Source organism: Pristiophorus japonicus, chromosome 1, assembly GCF_044704955.1.
Source record: "Pristiophorus japonicus isolate sPriJap1 chromosome 1, sPriJap1.hap1, whole genome shotgun sequence".
NCBI lineage: Eukaryota > Metazoa > Chordata > Chondrichthyes > Pristiophoridae > Pristiophorus > Pristiophorus japonicus.
The window spans coordinates 61,748,944-61,770,765 of NC_091977.1; the positions used below are offsets into that span (position 1 = coordinate 61,748,944).

At 48.2% G+C, this 21,822-nt stretch overlaps 1 protein-coding gene across 1 annotated transcript in view; it reads right to left on the bottom strand.

The window, feature by feature from the left end:
* Nucleotides 1-21,822, bottom strand: part of LOC139280277 (trypsin inhibitor ClTI-1-like) — a 62,316-nt gene that overhangs the window by 24,465 nt on the left and 16,029 nt on the right. Inside the window, exons 2-3 of the mRNA XM_070899978.1 lie at nucleotides 1,952-1,986; nucleotides 1,729-1,844 (exon numbers count right to left, since the gene is read on the bottom strand). Coding sequence (XP_070756079.1) covers nucleotides 1,729-1,844; nucleotides 1,952-1,986 — 151 coding nt within the window. The remainder of the gene's footprint in view (nucleotides 1-1,728; nucleotides 1,845-1,951; nucleotides 1,987-21,822) is intronic.

Sequence of the window (21,822 nt, forward strand, 5' to 3'; positions counted from 1 at the left end):
GAAGTCAATGACCCCGTGTTTGTTCTAAATTACGGTCACGGTCCCAAGTGGGTTGCTGGCACTGTCTTAGCCAAGGAGGGGAATAGAATGTTTGTTGTGAAATTGTTGAATGGGCAAACGTGCAGAAAGTACCTGGATCAGACCAAACTGCGACTCACGGACTACCAAGAACAGTTTGAAGAAGACCCCACCATCTATGATCCACCAACACATACCCAACCAGCAAGTGACCTTGCTGTCAACCACGAGAATGAAGCCACCTTGCCCGACAGTCTGACCAGACCAGCCAAGCTGCCGTGCAGCGATGACCCGACCAACTCATCCATGCCAGGATGTCAACTCAGATGATCGACTATGGAACGCAGATCGCCAGTTCGCCTCAACCTGTAAATAACTTGTACTCAAGACTTTGGGGGGAAGTGATGTTATGTATGTGAACCTCGCCTGTGTGTAAGGCTTGCCACCAGAGTGCACACCTGTGGGAGACCTATGGGTCGCCTGTGTGTACCCTGGTGCAAGCAGGTATAAAAGACAGTTAACCATGCTGCTGCCTCACTTTGGAGTTATATTAAACAGACCAAGGTCACAATGGTTTAAGTTTACAACACAGCCTCGTGGAGTTATTCTAAACATAACAAATCGGAGGAACATTTACTTGCAGAGTGCTAAGTAGAGCAATGTACCACACATAGATTTAGTGTTCAGTTCAAAAGTGGCTACAAATTTAACACATCTACAGGGCTTACTGGTTCCACAGCTTTATGAGGAAATGTTGTTTGCTGCAGTTTCATATCAAAAGCGCACTTTCTCAAACTAGAATGATCATATGCCTTGCAGAAAGACCCATTGGAGGTACAACACATTAGGTGAGATATAATTCATAACAACCAATGAAAGAATTTTCAGGTCATTCCTCAGTCTCACTAAAAGCTTGGTCAAAGGTGGATTTTAAGGGGAAAAAAGAACATCTTTATATAGCACCTTTCGTCACCTCAGGACATCACAAAGCACTTTATAGCCAATGAAGTACTTTTGAAATGTAGTCACTGTTCTGGGTCTTAAGGGAGGAGAGAGAGGAGAGGGGATTAGAGAGAAAATTTCCAAGCGTGGGGCCAAGGTGGCCGAAGGCACGGTCGCCAATGATGAGGCGAAGGGAGGGGAGAGGATGCACAAGAGGCCAGAGTCAAAGGAACATTCAACTGCATGCACTTGCAGAGTGCGTAATCTTAAATTGTTACATTGTAACTTGTAAGGCACCATAATGGCTGAAACTGTTGAAGAATCAGGAAGAAACAAAACGGAAGCGTGTCCATATATGGGTAAAATCGGCTACCGATTGGCTGAGGGCAGATTATGTCAGCGTTATGTGGAAGCCGCATGGAACTGGGGGTATCCTTAAGGCGGAACAGGCAGAGCAGGAGGAGCAGAAATAGAACAAAGGATCAGACAGCTTGAACACATGGTCACCTGCTGTCCAAATTATTTGGGTATGTACATTTTATTGACTTGTTACTGCACGTAACTCATACTTGATCATTAAAATTGCTGATTGATAACGTATTGATTTCCTCATCGAATCACTCTACAAGTGCTAAGTAACAGCAGCAAAGATGAGGCATCACATGTAGATAAATAAATGGCCCCCGACAAAAATGTTCCCATCTAAGATAAAACAACAATCGACATTTCTAAAAATCAGGTATCTCTTGTCTTTAAGGTACGACTTACTGAACTGCATTGCAGAGGTGGCATTCATTGTCATAGGTGACCCCATCAGTTCCACAGACGGGAATATAGCTCTTCGGGCATATTTGGAATAGTTCTCTTAGCTGGTCACAAATTGGCTGAAACAGAGAAGGCGATCACTTGTAGTCATTCAAAGCTCCAAAGCAAAAGTAAAATAAAAGAGAGAGCCATATATGCACAAGAAAGTAAAACAGACACAACTCACCTCAGTGACTTCATCGGAAAATGAGAATTCTGCAGCTGGAAGACAAAAGGTGAAGGTAAGATCCTCACTATGTGTGTTGGGTATGGAGAAAGAGTCAGACTGAACACTGTGAGCTCAAAGTAAAGTGTGACCATAGTCTTTTATTGCAGGTCTCCAGAGTGCCTCTGTGAAGCCTCCTTAAGTACCTATGCTCCCAAAGGATTATGGGATCCCTTGGGACTCCAGGGCTTGAGACCTCTGGTGGCTGGACAGAGTAAATACAAGTCCACATATATAACAACACTCCCTCCCCCCAAAGTCAATAGTGTAACTATTTACAATTTTGAGTCGATCTGGGGCCCTTCTTGCCCTGGTTGATCGTCTTGGTGTGAAAGCTGGTGTTGTTGAATCATTTGTTAGGCCCTCGCTGGGCTGCTGTGCAGCTGGCCTTGCTGGGCTGCCTGGTGTGTTGGGCCCTGCAGGGCTGCTGTGGATGATGGGTTCTGCTTCGTGGTCAACCATGGTGTCGGTTGCCACTGGTGTGTATGTTGGGGGATCAAAAAAGTTAGGGTCCAAGGTGGATTGCTCAGGATAGTCCGTGAATCTGAGTTTGATTTGGTCCAAGTGTTTCTGGTGAATGAGTCCATTTGAAAGTTTGACCCAAAACACCCTGCTCCCCTCTTTGGCCACGACAGTGCCGGGAAGCCACTTGGGACCTGGTCCATAATTTAATACAAATACAGCATCATTGATTTCAATCTCGCATGACACATTTGCGCTATCATGGTATGCACTTTGTTGAAGCGCCTGTTCTCTACCTGTTCATGTAGATCAGGGTGAACTAACGAGAGCCTTGTCTTAAGTGCTCTTTTCATGAGCAGTTCAGCAGGTGGGCTCCCAGTGAGCGAATGGGGTCTCGTGCGGTAGCTAAGCAGGACTCGGGATAGGCGAGCCTTCAGTTACCCTTTTCAAGCCTTGCTTGATAGTTTGCACTGCTCTCACTGCCTGACCATTGGATGCTGGTTTAAATGGGCAGATGTGACATGGTTGATCCCGTTATGGGTCATGAATTCTTTGAACCCAGCACTGGTAAAACATGGCCCATTGTCGCTCACCAGGACATCGGATAGGCCGTGTGTAGCAAACATGGCCCGCAGGCTTTCAGTAGTGGCAGCGGACGTGCTAGCCGACATTATCTCACATTCAATCCACTTGGAGTACGCGTCTACAACCACCAGGAACATTTTACCCAAGAACAGGCCTGCATAGTCGACGTGTACCCTAGACGACGGTTTGGAGGGCCAAGACCATAAACTTAGCGACGTCTCCCTGGGTGCAAATGCTTAACTGAGAGCATGTATTACATCTGTGAACGCAGGACTCTAAGTCCGCATCGATACTGGGCCACCACACATGGGATCTGGCTATCGCTTTCATCATTATGATGCCTAGGTGGGTACTGTGGAGGTCATTGATGAAGGTGTCACTGCCCTTCTTGGGGACCACTACTCAATTGCTTCACAGAAGGCAGTCTGCCTGTATAGACATTTCATCTTTGCGCCGCTGGAACAGCTTTACTCTTCCTGCATTTCCACTGAGACATTGGACCAGCTCCCATGAAGCACACAGCTTTTGACGAGAGATAATGGGGCCAAGTTTCGGCCTGAGTTGCTCCTGTTTTTTTGGAGCAACTGGTTTAGAATGAAGTATCTTAGAAATTGCAATTCTCGGCATTTAGTTGAGGCAGTTCTGGTCAGTTAGAACAGTTTCAGTTTGGAACAGATTTTTTTTTCCAAAAGGGGGCGTGTCCGGCCACTTACGCCCATTTTGAAAGTTTAGGCAGTGAAAACATACTCCAAACTAACTTAGAATGGAGTAAGTGTCGATTTTTGTCCGCTCAGAAAAACCTTGTCTACACTTAGAAAATTAGGCGTAGGTTACAAATCAGGCGTAGGGAATGGCGGGGTGGTGGGGGGGTTTAAAGGGAAGTTTACAAACATTAAACACTTCAGTTTTACAAATAAAGAGCCATCGTCAATAATAAATGATAAATACATCAATAAATCAACCAATAAATCAATCAAAAAAAATTAATAACAAATAAAAAAAATGTAAAAAATCAATAAATAAAATATTTTCTACTTACCGACTGCAGCACCGGGAGCCCTCCAACAGCGTGCTGGGACGGCCCCTCCAGTGTGTCTCTGTCAGTGTCTTTATCTCTCTGTCTGTCTGTGTGTGTGTCTCTCACTCTCTGTCTGTCAGTGTCTGTGTTTCTGACAGCAAGCGGAGGGGGGTGGGGGGGGTGGAGGGGAGGGGGGTGGAGAGAGAGGGGGGGCAGGGGGATGGGAGGGGGGGAGGGAGAAGAGAGGGGAGGGGGGAGAAGGGAGCGAGGGGAGGGGGGGAGAAGGGAGCGAGGGGAGGGGGAGAAGCGAGGGAGGGGAGGGGGGAAGAAGAGAGGGAGGGAGGGGGGGAGAAGGGAGCGGGAGGAGAAGGGAGCGGGGGGCAAAGGGTAGGGGAGAAGGGAGGGAGGGGGAGGGGAGAAGGGAGGGGGGGGGGGGAGAAGGGAGTGGAGAAGGGAGGAGGGGTGGGGGGGAGAATGGAGGGGGGGGAGAAGGGAGGGGAGAAGGGAGAGAAGGGAGAGGGAGGCTGAACTGGCCGGGCCCAGCCGGGCCCAAGACTTCGGGCAGGGCCCGTCCCCAGTACCAGATTTACAGGTAGGTGGCATCGGGTCGAGTCAGGTCCGGGGTCCGGGGTCGGGAGTGCGGGTCGGGTCGGGGGGAGCGCGGGTCGGGGTCGGGTCCGGTCTGGTCCGGGCGGGGGGGGAGGGTCGGGAGCGCGGGTCGGGCTGGCGGGGTTGGGGGGGGTCAGGAGCGCGGGTCGGGTCGGGGGGGGGCGCAGAGGGAGGTCAGGTCGGGTCGGGAGTGCGGGTGGGGCCGGGTCTGGGGGGGGGGGGGGTGGAGGTCAGGTCGGGTCAGGGCGGGGGAGGGAGGTCAGGTCGGTGGGAGGGGAGCACGGGTCGGGTCCGGTCCGGGGGGTCGGGAGTGCGGGTGGGGTCGGGTCTGGGGGGTGGGGGTGGAGGTCAGGTCAGGTCAGGGCGGGGGAGGGAGGTCAGGTCGGGGGGGGGGGGAGCGCGGGTCGGGTCCGGTCCGGGGGCGGTGGGGAGGGTCCGGTCCAGGGGGGGAGCGGGGGTCGTGTCGGGTCGGGTCCGGTCGGGAGCTGGGCGTGGGAGGCAGCCTTATCCACGCAGCCCCAGTGAGGCCAATCGGTCAGTTTTGGGCGCCTGGAGCTACTGCACATGCGCGCCCATTGTAGCGCACATGTGCAGAGGTCCCGGCACTGTTTTCAGTGCAGGGACCTAGCTCCGCCCCCCACAGCTCGTGCTGCGCCGTGCCCAGTTCCAGAGGATCTGCAGGGAGCCAGAGAATAGGAGTTTTTTTTAGCCGCACTTTGTGGCGCGAAAAACGGGCGTCCAGGTCGGGAATATCGCCGCCGCTGATCGGATTCCAACCGAACATCTGTTGTAAACAAAAAGACCTTTGTGCGTGTTGATGCAGGTGAGGACCTTCGATGATGCCTCCAGTTCCTGCATCAGGTAAGCTGAAGTCTGATCCAGCTTTGTGAACGCCTTTTCTCCCGCCAGCGTTGCAAAGAGGTCGTCGGCCTTTGGTAGTGGATATTGGTCCTGCAGGGAGAAACGATTGATAGTTACTTTGTAATCGCCACAGATTCTGACGGTGCCGTCTCCCTTGAGGACTGGGACAATAGGACTGGCCCACTTGCTGAACTCGATCGGTGAAATGCTGCCCTCTCTTTGCAGCCGGTCTAGCTCGATCTCTACCCTTTCTCTCATCATGTACGGTACTGTTCTCGCCTTATGATGGATGGGTCGGACCCCGGAATTAGGTGGATCTGCACATTTGCTCCTTGGAATTTCCTGATGCCTGGTTCGAACAGCGAAGGAAATTTGTTTAAGACCTGGGCACACGTAGTGTCATCAGCGGGCGATAGCGCTCGGACGTCGTCCCAGTTCCAGCGTATCATTACCAGCCAGCTCCTACTGAGCAGCGTGGGACCATCGCCCGTTACCATCCAAAGCGGTAGCTTGTGCACCGCTCCATCGTAGGAGACCTTTACGGTAGCACTGCCGATTACAGGAATCAGTTCTTTTGTGTAAGTTCTTAGTTTCGTGCAAACTGCACCACAACCTTTTTGCCCATGATGGACTGGCTCGCGCCCGTGTCCAGCTCCATTGATACCGGGAGTCCATTTAGTTCAACAATCAGTATTATCAGGGGACAATTCATAGTGAATGTACGCATCCCACGTACCTCTGCCTCCTCTATCTGAGGCTCTGGTTCGTCGTGATCATCCATGGATCTGTCCTCCTCTGCAACATGGTGGTTTGCAGGTTTAACAGGCTTTGCAGCTCGCCTGCACACTCGTTGGAGGTGCCCCATTGTTCCACAGCCCTTGCAAACCTACTCTTTGAATCGGCATGAAAGGAAACAATGACTCCCCCCGCAGCTCCAACAATGTGTTAATGGCCTTGCATTCATCACCCTTGATGGTGGACTCTGAGTCATCTGCGGATGTGTAGCTGCAGATATGTGTGACTTGTCCTGTACATTACGATTTGAAAACAACATCACTTTGTTCACAGTACTTATAGCAGCACTTGTGTGCTGAGAGATTTGCTTTGTATTGTCACTGGTGGCAATGAACGCCTGGGCTATCGCTATGGCCTTACTCAAGGTTGGGGTCTTTACAGTCAAAAGTTTGCGAAGTGTGGTTTTGTGGCCAATGCCAAGTATGAAAAAGTCTCTGAGCATGTGCTCCAAATGTCCTTCAAATTCGCAATGTCCTGCAAGGCGTCTTAGCTCAGCGACCCAACTCGCCACTTCCTGACCTTCAGATCTTTTGTAGGTGTAGAACCGATACCTCGCCATCAGAACGCTTTCCTTCGGGTTCAAATGCTCTCGGACCAGTGTGCACAAATCGTCGTACGATTTCTCTGTGGCTTTCACTGGAGTGAGCAGATTCTTCATGAGGCCATACGTTCGTGCCCCACAGATGGTAAGGAGGATCACCTTTCATTTGGCAGCACTCTCTTCCCCATCTAGCTCATTGGCCACGAAGTATTGGTCGAGTCGCTCCACAAAAGTTTCCCAATCATCTCCCTCTGAGAATTTCTCCACGATGCCCACTGTTCTCTCCATCTTTGGGTTCGCTATCTGTATCTCGTCGCCAGTTGTTGTGTATGGAGAAAGAGTCAGACTGAACACTGTGAGCTCAAAGTAAAGTGTGACCTTCGTCTTTTATTGCAGGTCTCCAGAGTGCCTCCTTAAATACCTGTGCTCCCAAAGGATTATGGGATCCCTTGAGACTCCAGGGGATGAGCCCTCTGGTGGCTGTACAGAGTAAATACAAGTCCACATATATAACAGTGTGGGGACAAAACATTGGGAAAAAATCTCAACAAAGTCCCAGCCTCTAAAATTCCACAGGAGGCCACAGGAGAGATTTGATTGGAAGACCCTTTATTACCAGAGGGTTTGAGTATAAGAGTAAAGACGTCTTACTGCAATTAAATAGGGCCCTGATGAGACCACACCTGGAGTATTGTGTACTGTTGGTCTCCTTACCTAAGGAAGGATATACTTGCCATAGAGGGAGTGTCAAGAAGGTTCACCAGACTGATTCCAGGGATGGGGGATTGTCCTATGATGAGAGATTGAGTAGACTTGGCCTATGTTCCCTAGAGTTTAGAAGAATGAGAGGTGATCTCATTGAAACATACAAAATTCTTACAGGGTTCGACAGGGTAGATCAAGGGAGAACGTTTGCCCTGCCTGGGAAGTCGAGGACCAGGGGTCACAGTCTCAGAATAAGGGGTCGGCCATTTAGGATTGAGATGCGGAGGAATTTCTTCACTCAGAGGGTGATGAATCTTTGGAATTCTGCACTCCAGAGGGCTGTGAAGGCTCAATTTAAGACAGAGATTGATAGATTTTTGGATATTAAGGGGATCAAGGGATTTGTGGATATTGCAGGAAATTGGAGTTCAGGTAGAACAGGCATGATTTTATTGAATGGCGGACCAGGCTCAAGGGGCCAAATGGCTTCCTCCTGCTCCTATTTCTTATCTTCTTATGTTCTTATGAACCTTGGATTCATTTTTTCATAAAAGTGTTGTAGAAATCTGGAATTTACTCCCCCAAAGGGCTGTGGATGCTTGGGATAATTGGGGCTTTCAAGACTGAGATTGTTAGATTTTTGTTAGACAAGGGTACCACGCTCATCTTGTCCGTGAGACCCACTTCCTGCTCCCTTGACCCTATTCCCACTAAACTGCTGACCACCCAGCTTCCTTTTCTGGTTCCCCTGTTAGCCGACATTGTTAACAGTGTATTCTCCTCAAGTACTGTATCCCTCTCCTTCAAATCTGTGGTCATCACCCCGCTCCTCAAAAAAACAACTCTTGACTCCACTGTACTTGCAAACTACCAACTCCAACCTCCCTTTTCTCTCCAAAGTCCTTAAATTGCTGTTGCCTCAAAATCCGTGCCCATTCTTCCTGGAACTCCATGTTTGAATCCCTTTAATCTGGTTCTGTGCTTGCCACAGTACCGAAACAGTTCTCATCAAACTCACAAATTACATCCTTTGTGACTGTGACTATTCCCCCCCTCGTCCTTCTCAACCTGTCTGCAGCCTTTGGCACGGTTGACCACTCCATCCTCCTCCAACACCTCTCCACCATCGTCCAGTTGGGTGGGACTGCACTCGCCTGGTTCCATTCTTATCTATCTAATCATAGCCCCCAAAAATCACATGCAATGGCTTCCCTTTCCACTCCCACATCATTATCTCTGGTGTCTCCCAAGGAAATGAGGGCGTTGATTTATGAAGATAGGTTGAGTAGGTTGGGCCTATACACATTCGAGCTCAGAAGAATGAGAGGTGATCTTATTGAAACTTATAAGATAATAAGGGAGCTTGGCAAAGTGGATGCAGAGAGGATATTTCCACTCATAGGGGAAACTAAAACTAGGGGACATAGTCTTAGAATAAGGGACCGCCCATTTAAAATTGAAATGAGTAGAAATTTCTTCTCTCAGAGGGTTGTAAATCTCTGTCTCAAAGAGCTGTGCAGGCTTGGTCATTGAATATATTTAAGGCGGAGATATACAGATTTTTGAGCGATAAGGAAGTAAATGGTTATGGGGAGCAGGCAGGGAAGTGGAGCTGAGTCCATGATCAGATCAGCCAGGATTTTATTGAGTGGTGGAGCAGGCTCGAGGGGCCAAATGGCCTACTCCTGCTCCTATTTCTTATGTTCTTATGATCTATCCTGGCCTCCTCCTATTTCTCATCTATATGCTGCCCCTTGGCGACATCATCTGAAAACACGGCATCAGTTTCCACATGTACACTGACGACACCCAGCTCTACCTCACCACCACTTCTCTCGACCCCTGCACGGTCTCTAAATTGTCAGACTGCTTGTCCGACATCCAGTACTGGATGAGCAGAAATTTTCTCCAATTAGATATTGGGAAGACCAAAGCCATTGTCTTTGGTCTGTGTCACAAACTGCGTTCCCTAGCCACCGACTCCATCCTTCTCCCTAGCATCTGTTTGAGGCTGAATCAGACTGTTCACAACCTTGGTGTCATATTTGACCCTGAAATGAGCTTACGACCACATATCCTTGGCATAACTAAAACCGCCTATTCCCACCTCCATAACATCGCCTGTCTCCGCCCCTGCCTCAGCTCATCTGCTGCTGAAACTCTCATCCATGCCTTTGTTACCGCTTCTCACATTCTACCTTAAGTAAACTTGAAGTCATAAAAAACTCGGCTGCCCGTGTCCTAACTCGCACCAAGTCCTGTTCATCCATCACCCCTGTGCTCGCTAACCTATATTGGATCCCGGTTTAGCAACCCCTCAATTTCAAAATTCTCATCCTTGTTTACAAATCCCTCAATGACCTCGCCCCTCCCTATCTCTGTAATCTCATTCAGCCTCACAAACAACCGAGATATCTGCGTTCCTCAAATTCTGCCCTCTTGAGCATCTCTGATTATAACTGCTCAACCATTGGTGGCCGTGCTTTCAGTTGCCGAGGCCCTAAGCACTGGAACTCCTTCCCTAAACCTCACCGCCTCTCTACCTCTTTTTCCTCTCTTAAGACGCTCCTTAAAACCTACCTCTTTAACCAAGCTTTTGGACATCTGCTGTAATTCCTTTTTATGTGGCTCAGTTTCAGAGTTTTTGTTGTTATAACACTCCTGTGAAGCGCCTTAGGACATTTTACTATGTTAAAGGCGCTAAAATACAAGTTGTTGTTGTTGATATGGAGCAAATATGGATAGCTAGAGTTAAAACTGAAATGCGACCAAGTTTTGATTATTCGGTGATTCTCTACTACCGGGAACGGTAGCATAGTAGTAATGTTACCGGACTAGTAACCCAGAGGCCTGGACTAATGATCCAGTGACATGAATTAAAATCCCACCACGGCAGCTGGGGAATTTAAATTCTGTTAATTAAATAAATCTGAAATTTAAAAAAGCTAGTATGAAACTATCAGATTTTTGTAAAAACTCATTTTGTTCACTAATATCCTTTAGGGAAGGAAATCTGCTGTTCTTAACTGGTCTGGCCTATATGTGGTTGATTCTTAACTGCCCTCTGTAACAAAACCGATACGAGAAACAATAAGAAGAATAAAACCAGACGGACCACCCGGCTTCGACCTTGGCACCAGCTATGGACATGACAATGGCACACCCAGCCCAGTCGACACTGCAAAGTTCTCCTTGCCAACATCTGGGGACTTATGCCAAAATTAGGAGAGCTGCCCCACAGACTAGTCAAGCAACAGCCTGACATAATCATACTCACAGAATCATATCTTTCAGCCAATGTCCCACACTCCTCCATCATCAGCCCTGGGTATGTCCTGTCCCACCGGCAGGACAGACCCACCAGGTGTGGCGGCACAGTAATGTACAGTCGGGAGGGGTGGCTCAATATTGACTCCGGACCCCATGAAGTCTCATGGCTTCAGGTCAAACATGGGTAAGGTAACTGCCTGCTGATTATCACCACCCTCCTTCAGCTGATGAATCAGTACTCTTCCATGTTGGAAGAAGCACTGAAAGTAGCAAGGACACAGAATGTACTCTGGGTGGGATATTTCAATGTCCATCACCAAGAGTGGCTTGGTAGCACCACTACTGACCGAGCTGGCCAAGTCCTGAAGGGCATAGCTGCCAGACTGGGCCTGCGGCAGGTGGTGAGGGAACCTACTGGAGGGGAAAAACCTACTTGACCTCATCCTCACCAATCTACCTGTCGCAGATACATCTGTCCACGACAGCATTGGTAGCAGTGATCATCGCACAGTCCTTGTGGAGATTGTGTCCCGTCTTCACACTGAAGACACCACCCATCGTGTTGTGTAGCACTACCACCGTGCTAAATGGGATAGATTCAGAACAGATCTAGCAGCTCAGAACTGGGCATCCATGAGGCGCTGTGGGCCATCAGCAGCAGCAGAATTGTATTCCGCCACAATCTGTGACCTCATGGCACGGTATATCCCTCACTCTACCATTACCATCAAGACAAGGGACCAACCTTGGTTCAATGAGGAGTGGAAGAGCATGCCAGGAGCAGCACCAGGTGTACCTAACAATTAGGTGGCAACCTGGGGAAGCTGTAACACAGGACTACATGCATGTTAAGCAGCATTCTATAGACAGAGCTAAGCAATCCCACAACCAACAGATCAGATCAAAGCTCTGCAGTCATGCCACATCCAGTCGTGAATGGTGGACCAGTAAATAACTAACAGGAGGAGGAGGCTCCATGAAAATACCCATCCTCAATGATAGCGCAGCCCAGCACGTGAGTGAAAGAGACAAGGCTGAAACGTTTGAAACCATCTTCAGCCAGAAGTGCCGAGTGGATGATCCATATCAGCCTCCTCCTGAAGTCCCCATCATCACAGAAGCCAGTCTTCAGCCAATTCAATTCACTCCACGTGATATCAAGAAACAGTTCAGCGCACTGGATACAGCAAAGGTTATGGGCCCCGACAACATCCCAGCTGTCGTGCTGAAGACTTCTGCTCCAGAACTAGCCGCGCTTCTAGCCAAGCTGTTCCAGTACACCTACAACACTGGCATCTATCCGACAATGTGGAAAACTACCCAGGTATGTCCTATCCACAAAAATCAGGACGAATCCAATCCAGCCAATTACCATCATAGCAGTCTACTCTCAATCATCAGCAAGGTGATGGAAAGTCGACAGTGCTATCAAACGGCACTTACTCATCAAATCCTGCTCACCGATGCCCAGTTTGGGTTCCGCTGGGACCACTTGACTCCAGACCTCATTACAGCCTTGGTGCCAACATGGAAAAAATGGCTGAATTCCAGGGGTGAGGTGAGAGTGAATGCCCTTGACATCAAGGCAACATTTGAGCGAGTGTGGCATCAAGGAGCCCTATTAAAACTGAAGTCAATGGGAATTGGGGGAAAATTCTCCATTGGCTGGAGTCATACCTAACACAAAGGAAGATGGTTGTGGTGGTTCATTGTCAATCCTCACAGCCCCAGGATATCGCTGCAGGAGTTCCTCAGGGCAATGTACTAGATCCAACCATCTTCAGCTACATAAGGTCAGAAATGGGAATGTTCGCTGATGATTGCCATTCGCAACTCCTCAGATAATGAAGCAGTCCATGCCTGCATGCAGCAAGACCTGGACGACATTTAGGCTTGGGCTGATAAGTGGCAAGTAACATTCGTGCCACACAAATGCCAGGCAATGACTATCTCCAACAAACAAGAGTCTAACCATCGCCCCTTGACATTCACGGCACTACCATCACCGAATTCCCCACCATCAACATCCTAGGGGGGGGCTCACCATGAACCAAAATCTTAACTTGACCAGCCAGATAAATACTGTGGCATAGAAACATAGAAACATAGAAAATAGGTGCAGGAGTAGGCCATTCGGCCCTTCGAGCCTGCACCACCATTCAATAAGATCATGGCTGATCATTCCTTCAGTACCCCTTTCCTACTTTCTCTCCATACCCCTTGATCCCCTTAACCATAAGGGCCATATCTAACTCCCTCTTGAATATAGCCAATGAACTGGCATCAACAACTCTGCAGTAGGGAATTCCACAGGTTCACAACTCTCTGAGTGAAGAAGTTTCTCCTCATCTCAGTCCTAAATGGCCTACCCCTTGTCCTAAGACTGTGTCCCCTGGTTCTGGACTTCCCCAACATCGGGAACAATCTACCCGCATGTAACCTGTCCCGTCCCTTCAGAATCTTCTATGTTTCTATGAGATCCCCTCTTTTCCTTCTAAACTCCAATGTATAAAGGCCCAGTTGATCCAGTCTCTCCTCATATGTCAGTCTAGCCATCCTGGGAATCAGTCTGGTGAACCTTCGCTGCACTCCCTCAATAGCAGGAACGTCCTTCCTCAGATTAGGAGACCAAAACGGAACACAATATTCTAGGTGAGGCCTCACCAAGGCCCTGTACAACTGCAGTAAGACCTCCCTGCTCCTATACTCAAATCCCCTAGCTATGAAGGCTAACATACCATTTGCTGCCTTCACCGCCTGCTGTACCTGTATGGCAACTTTCAATGACTGATGAACCATGACACCCAGGTCTCGTTTCACCTCTCCTTTTCCTAATCTGCTACCATTCAGATAATATTCTGTCTTTGCGTTTTTGCCCCCAAAGTGGATAACCTCACATTTATCCAGATTATACTGCATCTGCCATGCATTTACCCATTCACCTAACCTGTCCAAGTCACCCTGCAGCCTCTTAGCATCTCCCTCACAACTCACACCGACACCCAGTTTAGTGTCAGTGCAAACTTAGAGATATTACACTCAATTCCTTCATCCAAATCATTGATGTAGATTGTAAAGAGCTGGGGTCCCAGCACTGAGCCCTGCGGCACTCCACTAGTCACTGCCTGCCATTCTGAAAAGGACCCGTTTATCCCAACTCTCTGCTTCCTGTCTGCCAACCAGTTCTCTATCCACATCAGTACATTACCCCCAATACCACGTGCTTTGATTTTGCACACCAGTCTCTTGTGTGGGACCTTGTCAAAAGCCTTTTGAAAGTCCAAATACACCACATCCACTGGTTCTCCCTTGTCCACTCTATTAGTTACATCCTCACAAAATTCCAGAAGATTTGTCAAACATGATTTCTCCTTCATCAATCCATGCTGACTTGGACCGATCCTGTCACTGCTTTCCAAATGCGCTGCTATTTCATCCTTAATAATTGATTCCAACATTTTCCCCACCACTGATGTCAGGCTAACCGGTCTATAATTACCCGCTTTCTCTCTCCCTCCCTTTTTAAAAAGTGGTGTTACATTAGCTATCCTCCAGTCCATAGGAACTGATCCCGAGTTGATAGACTGTTGGAAAATAATCACCAATGCATTCACTATTTCTAGGGCCACTTCCTTAAGTACTCTGGGATGCAGACTATCAGGCCCCGGGGATTTATCGGCCTGCAATCCCATCAATTTCCCGCACACAATTTCACGCCTAATAAGGATTTCCTTCAGTTCCTCCTTTTTACTAGACCCTCGGTCCCCTAGTACTTCCGGAAGGTTATTTGTGTCTTCCTTCGTGAAGACAGAACCAAAGTATTTGTTCAACTGGTCTGCCATTTCTTTGTTCCCCATTATAAATTCACCTGAATCTGACTGCAAGGGACCTACATTTGTCTTCACTAATCTTTTTCTCTTCACATATCTATAGAAGCTTTTGCAGTCAGTTTTTATATTCCCGGCAAGCATCTTCTCGCACTCTATTTTCCCCCTCTTAATTAAACCCTTTGTCCTCCTCTGCTGAATTCTAAATTTCTCCCAGTCCTCAGGTCTGCTGCGATTTCTGGCCAATTTATATGCCTCTTCCTTGGATTTAACACTATCCTTAATTTCTGACATCAAGAGCAGGTCAGAGGCTGGGTATTCTGCAGCGAGTGTCTCGCCTCCTGACTCCCCAAAGCCTTTCCACCATCTACAAAGCATAAGTCAGGAGTGTGATGGAATACTATCCAGTTGTCTAAATGAGTGCAGCTCCTACAACACTCAAGAAGCTCAACACCATCCAGGACAAAGCAGCCCACTTGATTGGCGCCTCATCCACCACCTTAAATATTCACTCTCTCCAACACCGGCATTCCGTGGCTGCAGTGTATACCATCTACAAGATGCACTGCAGCAACTCACCAAGGCTTCTTTGGCAGCACCTCCCAAACCCGCGACCTCTACCACCTAGAAGAACAAAGTCAACAGGTGCATGGGAACACCACCACCTCCACATTTCCCTCCCACTCACACACAATCCTGAGTTGGAAATATATCGCCATTCCGTCATCGTCGCTGGGTCAATATCCTGGAATGCCCTCCCTACAGAACTGTGGGAGTAGCTTAACCACATAGGCTGCAGCAGTTCAAGAAGGCGGCTCACCACCATCTTCTCAAGGGGAATTAGGGATAGACAATAAATGCAGGCCTTGCCAGCAATGCCCACATGCCATGAACACATTTTTTTTTTAATTAAGTGCTCTGCAATTGATCATTATTTTAAATTGAACCTGTCCCCCTTTCCCCCCCACCTCTTCCCCAAGACCCCTAGCAATGCTAGACACCAGGTTGCCCAAATCTTCCTTGTAGAAGCACTGCCAGGGTGTGACTATTGGGTAATGCACTGAACCAGGCCCACATAGGGGATAAGTCGGGGGGGGGAGACCAGCGGTACCTGTTCCCATCTAAATTTCCGCTCCCTTCCATTCCCACCCTAACGCTAGCCCAGATTATCCCATTTATCCTGATTTCACTGAGGGAATTCTGGGCCCTGGAGTTTAGCTATATCTCTAAAGATTGACGGTGTATAAAGTCATTCCAAAAACAATATTTTATTAATCTGTGCGAGGACATTCTATCAATAGTTAATCTGCTTCTGCTTTTGGTGAATTCTCCCCCCTGAATGAAAGGATTACCAGGCCCCCATTATTGCCATTCTATAACTGAGACCACAGATGCCTCACTCTTCGGCTGCTCCCTCTCGCTACATGGATTACAGATTTTTTCACCCTGCAACAGTAATTTTGGCACAGTTCAGGTATACCGCCAAGCTGACGTAACAGGGTGCCAACAACATCTTTGAACTCTGGAGATAACAAGAAAAGAAGTTTGAAATAAAGATTGAAAATGCTGGAAATATACAACAGACTGACATAGGCACCTGGCAAGAGAAAAGACAGGCAGTTCTGGTAAAAGGTCATTGACCTGAAACGTTGGTGGGAATTTTAACCCCAAAACACAGGTGGGTTGAGGTCGGGTGGGAAGTTAATGTGTTAAAAATCTGAATTCTGACCAGAACCCGCCTCCAATCTGCCCAGTTCCGGTTTTAACAGAGGCATAACTGGTGAGTGGGCAGCCGGCCCACTCCCAGGGGGCGGGTCGGCCATTTAAATACTATAATGAGGCTGGCATGCCTCAGATTTAACTAGCATTTTCAATTTAACAGTCATGGTCAGGTTTTGCAGGTTTCGTGAAACCTTCCAGCTAATATATTCAAAAAGGAGTTAGATGTAGTCCTTACTACTAGGGGGATCAAGGGGTATGGCGAGAAAGCAGGAATGGGGTACTGAAGTTGCATGTTCAGCCATGAACTCATTGAATGGCGGTACAGGCTAGAAGGGCCGAATGACCTATTCCTGCACCTATTTTCTATGTTTCTATGTTTCTATGTAATGGAAGGCGAAGACTGCTGGATCCAGCAGATAATTTACCCCTTGGATCCAGCATGCCTGCCTAATCCATGTCCTGCAATCATAGACTGCACCTGCACGAAGTCTCCGATTACCCACACGAGGCCCCCCACCCATGCTCCTCCGGCTCCCCAATGTGCTCTGGACACCTTCACCTCGTGCTCCAGACATCCAACGTGCTTCCCGCCCACTCCCCCCAACCCACCCCCCTACCTCCCCCACCCTGCTCTTCCAGCCCTCCGATGAGTTTCCAGCCCCTGCTCCTCTGGCCATCTGTTCATCCTCGGTTACACAACCCTCCCCCCCACCCGTGCTCCTCCGTCCCACCAGCCCGACCACCCCCTGGGCCCTTCATGATCTCTTCCTCCTCTCTGTGGCCTAGTGCTGCATGTCTACCCAGCTGCAGCCAACAGTCTCGTAATCTGGCTGGCTGTGGGTGGGAAACAGTAGTTTCCTATGCAAATCAGGCCCTGCCGTTAAATTCAACAGGGCCTGTGACTGGGAAACCCGTTCTCTTGGAATTTCCGACCGCTTCCAAGCGCCCCACCCACCCAGCTCCCAACCCGCCAAAGTACAAAAATTCAGGCCATTAACTCTGTTTCTCGCTCCGAAGATGCAGCCTGACTTGCTGAGTATTTCCAGCATTTTCTGTTTTCATTATGGAAAAGGCAGGTTAATGATTTGGACTGACACTATCCATCAAATTATGAGCTTGAGCACAGAGCTTGCAGACAGAGCTGGGAGATTTTCAAATGGAGTGTTTTGCAAGCAGAGTAAGGAATTTTGTGAGTGCAGGAATTAGTGGAGAAGGAAGGCGGTGGAGTCCTCTGACTGAAAAGGAGGAGTGGAGCCACAGAACTCAAGGTCTCTCAGTAAATAGCCATGAGAGACATCGAGAGGAGCAGCCGCAGATAAAGATAGGCCCAAGAGCCCGGAGGGAGTGCAAGTATCAGGGAGTGAGGTAAGTGACATCAGTGCAAGGGAAGGAGCTGATTGGTGAGTAGTTGGTGATTGTTTTTTTTTAAGTCTTAAGTTTATTTCTGTTAAGTTACTTCAAAAAAAAGTTAGTTAATAGTCTATTAAGTAGAGGCATGGCAGGCCAGCATGGTCCAATGGAATGCACATCCTGTGCCATGTGGGAACTCCAGGACGTTTCCCATGTCCTGGATAACAACATGCGCAGGAAATGTTATCAGCTGGAGGAGCTCGAGCTCCGGAATTTGCCTGAGACACAAGCACCGCCCTACCGAGGGTTCCAGACCCCCACCACCCTCTGGGTGAAAACATCTTACCTCAAATTCCCGTTAAACCTCCTACCAATTATTTCAAATCTATGCCCCCTGGTTATTGACCTCTCTGCTAAGGGAAATAGGTCCTTCCTATTCACCCTATCTATGCTCCTCATAATTTTATACTCAATAAGGTCTCCCCTCAGTTTCCTCTATTCCAAAGAAAACAACCTCAGTCTATCCTCATTGCTAAGATTTTCCAGTCCAGGTAACATCCTCGTAAATCTCCTCTGTACCCTCTCTAATGCAATCACATCTTTCTTGTGATGTGTTGACCAGAACTGCATGTGGTACTCTAGCTGTGGCCTAACTAGTGTTTTATACAGTTCAAGCATAACCGCCCTGCTCTTGTGTTCTATGCCTCAGCTAATAAAGGCAAGAATTCTGTATGCCTTCTTAACCATCTTTTTTACCTGTCTTGCTACCTTCAGGAATCTATGGACATGCACTCCAAGGTCCCTCTGCTCCTTTACATTTCTCAATGTCCAATCATTTATTGTGTTTTCCCTTGACTTGATATCTCTCCCCAAATACATTACCTCACACTTCTCCGGATTGAATTCAATTTGCCACCTGACTAGTACATTGATATCTTCCTGCAATCTACAGCTCTCGTCTTTATTATCAATCACAAGACCAATTTGTATATCTGAAATTTTTTTAATCATACCAACAACAACAAAAACAACCTGTATTTATAAAGCACCTGTAACGTAGTACAATGTCCCAAGGCGCTTCATAGGAGTGCTATAAGGACTAAAAATTATTTTTGACACCGAGCCGCATAAAAAGAAATTACAGCAGATGGCCAAAAACTTCTTCAATGAGGTAGGTTTTAAGGAGCGTCTTAAAGGAGGAAAGAGTCGTAGAGAGGCGGTGATGTTTAGGGAGGGAGTTCCAGAGCTTAGGGCCCAGGCAGCTGAAGGCACAGCCACCGATGGTTGAGCGATTATAATCAGGGATGCTCAAGAGGGCAGAATTTGAGGAGTGCAGATATCTCAGGAGGTTGTGAGGCTGAAGGAAATTACAGAGATAGGGAGGGGCAAGGCCATGGAGAGATTTGTAAACAAGGATGAGAATTTTGAAATCGAGGCATTGCTAAACCGGGAGCCAATATAGGTCAGCGAGCACAGGGGTGATGGGTGAGCAGGACTTGGTGCGAGTTAGGACACAGGCTGCCGAGTATTGGATGACCTCAAGTTTACGTCGGGTAGAATGTGGGAGGCCAGCCAGGAGTGCTGTTGGAGTAGTCAAGTCTAGGAATAACAAAGGCAGGGATGAAGGTTTCAGCAGCAGATAAGCTGAGGCAGGGGCGGAGGCGGGCAATGTTAGGGAGGTGGAAATAGGCGGCCTTAGTTAAGCTGCGAATATGTAACCAGAAGCTCATTTCAGGGTCAAATATGACACCTAGGTTGCAAACAGCCTGGTTCAGTCTCAGACAGATGCGAGGGGGTGGGATGAAGTCAGTGGCTAGGGAACGCAGTTTGTGGCATGGACCAAAGACAATGGCTTTGGTCTTCCCAATATATATTGGGGAAACTTTTTGTTCATCCAGTACTGGATGTCGGACAAGCAGTCTGACAACTTAGAGACCATGGAGGGGTCAAGAGGTGGTGGTGAGGTAGAGCTAGATGTCATCAGTGTACATGTGGAAACTGACGCTGTATCTTCGGATGATGTCGCCAAGGGACAGCATATAGATGAGAAATAGGAGGGGGGCAAGGATAGATTCTTGGGGGGGTACCAGAGGTAACGATGCGGGAGGGGGAAGAGATGCCATTGCAGGAGATTTTCTGGCTATGATTAGATAGATAAGAATGGAACCAGGCGAGTGCAGTCCCACCCAGCTGGACGATGGTGCAGAGGCGTTGGAGGAAGATGGAGTGGTCAACCATGTCAAAGGCTGCAGACAGGTCGAGAAGGAAGATAGTTTACCTTTGCCACAGTCACAAAGGATGGCATTTGTGACTGATGAGAGCTGTTTCAGCACTGTGGCAGGGGCGGTAACTTGATTGAAAGGATTCAAACATGGAGTTACGGGAAAGATGGGCACGATTTACAAAGTGACAACACGTTCAAGAACATTGGAGAGGAAAGAGAGGTTGAAGATGGGGCGGTAGCTAGCAAACACAGGTGGGGTCATGGATTGTTTTTTTGAGGAGAGGGTGATGACTGCAGATTTAAAGGAGAGGGGGACTGTATCTGAGGACAGAGAACCGTTAACAATGTCAGCTAACGTGGGAGCCAGAAAAGGAAGTTGGATGGTCAGCAGTTTAGTGGGAATTGGGTTGAGAGAGCAGGAAGTGGATCTCATGGACAAGATGAGCATGGAGAAGTCATGAGGGGAAATCAGAGAGAAACTGGAGAAAGGCCCCCTACATTCAAATTCAAATGTAAATCATTAATATAAACCACAAAAAGCAAGGGACCTAGTACTGAGCCCTGCTGAACCCCTCTGGCACAGCCTTCCAGTCACAAAAACACCTATCCACCATGACCATTTGCTTCCTGCCTCTGAGCCAATTTTGGATCCAACTTGCGACTTTGCCCTGGATCCCATGGACTTTTACTTTCATGACCCGTCTGCCATGTGTGACCTTATCAAAAACCTTGCTAAAATCCATATAGACTACATCAAACACACTATCCTCATCGATCCTCCTGGTTACCTCCTCAATAAATTCAATCCAGTTCGTCAGACACGATCTTCCCTCAACAAATCCATGCTGACTGTCCTTGATTAATCCGTGTGTTTCTAAATGAAGATTTATCCTGACCCTCAGAATTTTTTCCAATAATTTTAGACTACGACTACAGAGTGTACACTAGATGAATTGCGGGATTTTTTTTGCATGCCATGGTTTGCCAAAGAAATGGTGTCAGATAATGATCTGCAATTTTGGTCCATGCAATTTGTGAATTTTGTCAGGCACAATGGTATCAAAAACAGAAAATGTTGGAAATCTCAGCAGGTCAGGCAACATCTGTGGAGAGAAAAGCAGAGTTAGTGTTTTGGGTCAACAACCCTTCATCAGAACGGGCAAGTGTTTGAAAAGAACAGATTCTTAAGAAGCACTGAAAGGGGGAGGGAAAGAAAGAACAAAAGGGAAGGTCTGTGATAGGGTGGAAGGCAGGAGAGATTAGAGAGACAAAAGGGATGATGGGCCGAATTGAAATGGTAATGCCAGGAGTTAGAAAATGATTAAGTCAAGATAGGGTGTGAATGGCGAAAAAATGACCAGCTGCCATTGGAGACAAAGAGAAAAAAAGCAAAAGCTCGGGGGAAGGTGGGGGGGGGGGGGGGGGGGCGGCGGGAGCCAAAGATGGGCAATGGAAATTGTTGAACCCGATGTTGAGCCAGAAGGCTGCAAAGTGCCTAAACAAAAGATGAGGTGCCGTTCCTCGAGCTTGTGTTGAGCTTTGTTGGAACAGTGCAGTAGGCCGAGGATGGAGAGGTCAGAGTGGGAGCGGAGTGGAGAATTAAAGTGACAGGTGAACGGAAGCTCAGGGTCACACTTGCGGACTGAACGGAGGTGTTGCGCAAAGCGGTCACCCAATCTGCACTTGGCCTCTCCAATGTAGAGGAGACCACATCGTGAGCAGCGAATACAGTACACTAAATTGAAAGACATACAAGTAAATCGCTTTCACCTGGAAAGAGTATTTGGAGCCCTGGATAGTGGGGAGGGAGGAGGTAAAAGGGCAGGTGTTGCATCTCTTGCGCTAGCACGGAAAGGTGCTGTG